This window comes from Rutidosis leptorrhynchoides, chromosome 4, assembly GCF_046630445.1.
Source record: "Rutidosis leptorrhynchoides isolate AG116_Rl617_1_P2 chromosome 4, CSIRO_AGI_Rlap_v1, whole genome shotgun sequence".
Lineage (NCBI taxonomy): Eukaryota > Viridiplantae > Streptophyta > Magnoliopsida > Asterales > Asteraceae > Rutidosis > Rutidosis leptorrhynchoides.
In genome coordinates this window covers 22,267,663-22,274,842 of record NC_092336.1, presented here as the reverse complement: position 1 = coordinate 22,274,842, position 7,180 = coordinate 22,267,663, and the positions used below count along the sequence as shown (strand labels likewise).

The 7,180-nt window shown below is 33.4% G+C and overlaps 1 protein-coding gene across 1 annotated transcript; it reads right to left on the bottom strand.

Moving 5' to 3' along the window:
* Positions 1-1,371: 1,371 nt before the first annotated feature.
* On the bottom strand, positions 1,372-3,527 carry LOC139839780 (monooxygenase 1-like). The gene is made up of 5 exons (XM_071829935.1): positions 3,255-3,527; positions 3,032-3,079; positions 2,779-2,947; positions 2,118-2,346; positions 1,372-2,040 (listed from the first exon to the last, which is right to left on the bottom strand). The coding sequence occupies exons 1-5, from the start codon at positions 3,479-3,481 to the stop codon at positions 1,526-1,528; spliced, it is 1,188 nt and encodes a 395-aa protein (XP_071686036.1). The 5' UTR covers positions 3,482-3,527; the 3' UTR covers positions 1,372-1,525.
* Positions 3,528-7,180: the final 3,653 nt, after the last annotated feature.

The window sequence follows — 7,180 nt, the reverse complement described above, 5'->3', positions numbered from 1 at the left end:
AAAATAACTTATCATTTAATTAATAATTATGTTACATATAGTTTTATATATAATACACATTAATATTAATATTAACTAAAGTTATTTTACATAATTAGTATAAACTTTAGTTATCAAAACGTGTCGACTAAAAATAAATATTTGGTCAACGTCACATTTAATCATATATTACGTACGAATAACAACCCTAAGGGCAAATTAGTCAAATCAAGTATGGAAAAGTGAGGGTTGTTATACATGTCATAAGGGAGACTTAATAAATTGGCGTTTATAGATTTTGAAAACAATATAATTGGAGTATTGATTATAAAGAGTTGACCAATAACTTTCGTACAAAAAAAGTTACGATGCTTGTTTTATATAAAGAACACTTTAGCTATAACGAGTTAGCAACTATTTGAGAATAACACTTTACTATTTGAGAATAACACTTTGCTACGGTTGTTATGAAAAATTTTAATTCTATTGATTACGTATCATAGTATAATATTTCATACGCATTGAAAAAGTTTAACGTTTACGAAGGCATATTTTTATATTTCGCACATGGTCTTCGAAATTAGCGTGATGGCCCTGATGGTCTTGGTTATATTAGTAATTTTGTTTCCATGTTCAAACGATAGATTTTTCTTTTAACTTTATTCAACAAAACCTTTTAGATATATACATACGTAAATTTTCAATGTTGGTATGCAATTTTGGTGTATGTGTATAGAACTAACAATTTGGTGTATGTGTATACAACAAACAAAATTGTTTTTGAGCTCTATATGTTTTTGTTTACTTTGCAGGTAAAGAAATTGTCTTGTGTTAAGATTGTAATTTAAGATCACCTTCATTCATTGTACAATTCTTTTTGGCACATCAGCGTCAATTCAACACTTGCTCCCTAAAACTGTAAAAAGAATGAACTCGTACCATACATGACACGCTTCTTAAAATCACTGTAATTAAACTAAATGTGAAACATTAATGCAAAGTGTACAAATATTTAAAGCATCTAGAATTACTCGTTCGTTTGAAAAGGGTGAGTGAGGGCGAAGGTTTGAGGAAGCTCAGTGTCTCCAAAACTTATTGAGAACTTAATGTAAAGAACTTATAAGTTATGCCAATGACACTGGTCTAATACGCTTTGATTTATGTCAGTTGGTATTAGATAGGAGTACTAAACGTTCCTTGTACAAGTAATCCACTTTGTGATTCATACAAATTAATTTAACTGTGAATGTCATGTATAACATAATCATACAACATTATGTAAACAGTTTTATCATTTGCATAAATTTCTATAAAAATAAGAAAATAACACGGAGTACTAAATTTTGACCTAGTGGTATCGTGGCGCCTTTTTAACAATGTTGAGAGTTCATGTACAAACTGAAAATAATAAGTAATGCTTACATATACAATCAAACTTACATAATCCAATGCATTACACAACTTATAATTATCTTTGCCCTGAATTTATCTGTAAACACGTTTAAGCCCAAGACCATAGTTATTATACGACTCACAAACTAACGCATCAAAGAACACCACAGTCATAATCAGTATGACCAACTGGGTTGCTAAAGAGAAGAGACAACAACACGAAATACATGACCTTCTCTAGACGCGAAGCAGCACCCAAAAGCATGCCGGTGAGGTAAGTTTGCAACGAAACTTTAACCACCCTCATCCTTCGTTGTTTAACATACATCTTAAACGCTTCTCCAACTCCTTGGACCATTAACTTTCCCTCATCATTCAAACCCAATTGACCCATATTTCTAGCCAGCACGACTGCATCTTCTAACCCTGCTGAACCACCTTGACCCAAAAACGGACCCATCACATGCATTGCATCACCAGCAACTGTAACAGTACCTTTACTAAATGTCCCCGTTAACAAGTCCCATGCTGTGCGATATCTTAAACGTGCAAAAGATAACGCTTTTGTGTCGGTTTTTTCGATCATTTCTTGAACTTCTTTGGGAAAATCGCTTACCCACTCCATGGTTGTTTGACGAATCACCTCTTGATCTTCCCAAATTCTTCTATCTGTTAATTTTTTTTTTTAAATATTAGCGAAACCAGTAAACCACACACATATAACACGATAATTATGCACATAGGACCTTTAAGAATATAGGGGTGTGCACAAAACCAGTAAACCAAAGTATCAGTCATTGGAATTCGTCCCACGAGGATGTTGTCTTTCCTGAAACGAACAAACTCATGGTCGAACGGATGACCATCTGGATAAGTCGTTAAACCTCTGATTCCACATAACGGAAACATCTTTGTTGGCTTTGGGTTGAAAAATTCGGCAACGACTGATTTGCCTCCTTCACAACCAATTACAACCTATATAGCATAAGCAAGTAAATATCATTATCATTATGATATTCATAGTTTAGCACTCAAAAAAATGACAAATTCTTTAAAAATGCCAATTTTTTTAACAGCAATTTTTTGGCATCAGTAGATCATTTATTTCAACGACCCTCATCATTTGCACGTGACACACACGTTCGGGCGGAAACCCGAACCCGATCGACGATACCCGGGAACACATCCATTCGGGCAGTGGTCCGGGTAGAGGTTCGTGAACGAATCCGGTAAAACCTCCCTATAGGGTCAATATATACCACCATTGCTGGTGTTCAATTGATTTAAAGAAAATCATGTCATCCCTAAAGATCGAACTCATGACCTCTCCCTATTCCATGACACAAAGTACATGGGGAACCGTTGGGCTATGCGATTTAGTTTGATTATTACTGAAAAAGTTAGTACCTTGGGGATGATTGAAGTTCCATCAGCTAATCTAAGAACTGGTTTGTTAGTATTTTGATCCAATTTTATGGTTTCAAGTTGGCAACCAAATTTAACAGTGTCCGAAGGAAGGGCATTATAAAGAGAGTCAATAATATCCTTCCTCAATACGGCACGAAATTCACCATTCCTGTTATCATCACATGAGAAACAAGTGTTGTATAATGTTATGTTGACACATAAGTGTTTTGATTGATACAGAGTAGTAACTTACGTTGAGCCTTCTTCTTGTTTCCCCTCGTTAAGCGATACAATTCGTTGCCTACACATGTCCGAGAAGTATTTTATGACACATTAGTAGGTCCGAGAATAGAATTGAGAAATTGAATAAAGTAAAAATAATTACGAGTAAAACAAAAAATGGGAACAGAGGCAAATTTAATTAATTAATTCAAACATTTAAACAATAAAAACGAAAATTGGTAGGTACGAGGTACCTTGGACAGTTAACAGCAGAGCGACGGAGGATGTCGGCGACACCGAGTTGATGGAGAGCTTGCCAGCCATTATTCCAGATTCCGATTGCAGTTCCGGTGTCGTTTCTCAGACTCTTGGATTTCTCCAGTACTAGACTTTTTATTCCTTTTTTATCAAGAGCTACAGCCGTTGCCAACCCACAAATACCTGCTCCAATTATCACCACTTGATCATTGCTATTATCCATATCCAAATGCCTTTTTCCAATCTTTTTTTTCCCTTCTCGAATTTAAAATCTATATATGACGGTCACATATATATACATATATACATATATATATATATACAGAGCTTGTGTATAAATATTTAAATTGATGGATAAGTAATCTCACATCACACATGGATATGGAAAATAGCGCTTCGTTATCACATGTCGTCATGGTCTACTTCAGTATCCATCCATTTAAATATTAAAAAATAACTTTAAAACTAGAAAAAAATACGACCGCGCGTTGCTGTAGTTATATTCAAAGTGCGGTCGAATTTGGATATACATTGTTTGGTACCTAATATATTTAATAGGTTGGGTTATTTGTTGTACGTTTATGTATATATATGAAATATAGCCCGAAATATTTAGTGTTTTTTAAACGTTGTCTGTTTCGCATATAGTTAGTCGCGTTGTGTTCGTAAAATTATTTGGAGTTGAATGGTGGTATCGGAAATTTAACTCGCACCGAGCGAAAAGATAGGACCAATTAAAAAATCGGGTGGAATTAGGTTCTTGTAATTATTAACCTACATACTAAAACACACTAAGATTTTCGTCGTTTCAGTTGTTTAGGATTGTCGTTTTATGTTTGTGTTCACACTGTAAACGGTCCATCAACTTTGTCTCAATTTCACAACGACCCCTTCAAGTTTACATTTTTTAGGGGTAAAAAGTGTAAATATATAATTTTATTAAGGTAGAAAGTGTAAATATATAATTTTATTATTTTTAATAAAATTATATATTTACACTTTCTACCCCTAAAAATGTAAGCTTGAGGGGGTCGTTGTGTAAATTGAGACAAAGTTGATGGACCGTTTACAGTGTGAAGTGTGAACACAAATACAAAACGACAATCCTAAACAATTGAAACGACGAAAAACTATAATAAAATTATATATTTACACTTTCTACCCCTAAAAATGTAAACTTGAGGGGTCGTTGTGTAAATTGAGACAAAGTTGATGGACCGTTTACAGTGTGAAGTGTGAACACAAATACAAAACGACAATCCTAAACAATTGAAACGACGAAAAGCTTAGTGTGTTTTAGTTAGGGGTGTTCAAAATATCCGAATCCGAAATCCGAATTCGAATTATCCGAAATCCGAATCCGAAAATATCCGAAAAATCGGATATCTGAAAATTCGGATATCCGAAAATCGGATATCCGATTTTTCGGATTCGGATATCGGATGGAGTTTTTAAAATTTTCGGATATTCGGATATCCGAATATCCGAAAATTTCTAAAAAATCCGAAAAAATCCGAAAAATATCCGAAAAATATCCGAATATCCGGAAAATTATCCGAAAATATTCGAAGTTCTTCAAAAATATCGGATATTCGGATAATCCGATATCCGAATCCGAAATTTCAGATATCCGAAAATCGGATATCCGAAATTTCGGATTCGAATTTCGGATGGGGTTTTTCACTATCCGAATTTTCGGATATCCGAAAATGAACACCCCTAGTTTTAGTATGTAGGTTAATAATAATAATTAATAATTAATAATAATAATTAATAATTAATTGATTGATAAAGTGAAGAAATGTCGATTTTTTTAAGTCCAATGAAAGAAAATATTAGTGGACCAATAAAAAAATATAATAGATGAATGATTATGAAAAAACAAAACATTGGATCCCAATGTTTATGTCATATACGAGTATTTAGTTTTCGAACATGTTTTCATGTCATATACTCGTATATATTCTTGTCAAATCGTATGTGAACTAACCTTGTGTCGTAGCTCATGTGGAAGTGATTTGTCTCTTTTAGTGAGAGGTCAGAAGTTCGACTTCCGTAAGGTGCAGCATTGAACACAAAGTTGCCCCTTAACCTTTGAATTCCACCGAAAAGTGCCTTTCGCACATCGCATTGCAGTGGCAGTGGGGGAAGTGGAGTTTTACCGTCCATGTCGTTAGATTGGGTTGGTTTCCTCCTAGGCAGCAGTTGGGGTCGGTTATGCAACTGCGAGAGATAAACGCGTAGATGGTTTAGTCCCTCTGGCAATCACGATCTGCTGTTCAAAATAAAAATTAAAAACCGTATGTGAACTCTATACTCGTCACACTTCTAAACTTCACAAATAACGTCAATTCTCACTTTCTTCAACACAAACATTGTTGTTATAACTGGTTTCCTATCAAATAGATAAATAGAAAGTAAGTCGCCAGTCAATATTATGTTAGTCCATCACTTATTCATGCTAGCTTTATCAGACGTGCCTATTGTGATAGATCGATCTTTTAATAGTATTATTAAACAGAACAAGCGGTTAGTTAAATTTGGACTACATGTGAATATTTGAACTTCAGTTTAATAATAATAGATGGGTAATGATGAGAAGTTTCATTTTGAATCAATAATTTAAGTTGAGATCTAAGGGATAAATTTAAGCCCTTAGATCAATTGCAGATGATTTCTCATCACCTTCAAATTGTGGGGAACTGCAACTGTTTGTGTTCATTATTTAAATCATGAATTATGTGATGATTTAGCTTCAGTTAATGATTCACGAGTGTTTATGATTGATTTTGAACAAATTTGGTGAAGGAAGCACAGTTTGAAAGTGTTTGATTCAAAAAATCACTCAAATTCAAATTCATATGAAGACTGTCGCTCGCTACTGTTCATCATCAGTACAATTCGATAAAAGTCAATCACATGTGATTGTAAAAATCTAATCACATGTGATTCTGCATGTCAAATCCAATAACATGTGATGGAAATTTGATCCAAGGACTGAAATTTGTCCATTGAATCTCAACTTAAATTAAGGATGCAAATGAATACAACTCGGGTAATGATAAATCCATTTTAATTTTTAACAAACTCATTAACAATATACTCCGTATATAATAGCCAACAACTATGAATAGTATCCGTATGATGTCACAACTACGTCATTATAGCGTCAACACTTTTGTCGTTTTTGTATTTTTTTTTAAATGTCATATTTTCGGTTCAAGTTTTTGGCCCAACGGAGTGGGCTATGGGCCACCATCTAGTTATATTTATGGATTAAAATATTGTACAGTACTAGTGAGTCATGCATAAATATAGTTCAAAACTTGAAGGGAACTCCATACTAAATATTTGTAGTAAAAAATCAAAAATGGGCCAACCCTTCATCCATTTTATGTTACGTAGTATTTTGTTTTCAAATGAATGACGTAGGGGATGACGCTTCGTCGACGTTATGGGTGACATCAGGAGTCTTCCACTTGCAATTTTATTGCTCTATCTTTTTCTATCTTTATATTGTTGGTTTAAATATGTTTTTTATATGAATTTTTTGAAAGTTAAAGCTATAAATCAGTTCCATAATTTCATTTTTATTGTTATAATTCAGTAGGCTTATAACTACCTTTAGTGGTTTGATTCTTGATGTTATAATTCAGTAGGCTTATAACTACCTTTAGTGATTTGATTCTTGATTTAGAATACTAATAATGAAGTGTAAGAACAAAGATGATAATGGAGAGAAAGAAAGAAACACTTTGTAAGTGTGAGAAATGGTGCAAGTTTAATGCTTGCATTCATGAGTATTTATAGCCTAAAATCTCAATATAAAAATACATACTTTGTGTACCAAAATTGACTATATGTATACACCAAAATTGACTATCCATATCTATATTATTATTATTATTATAACACTCCCCCT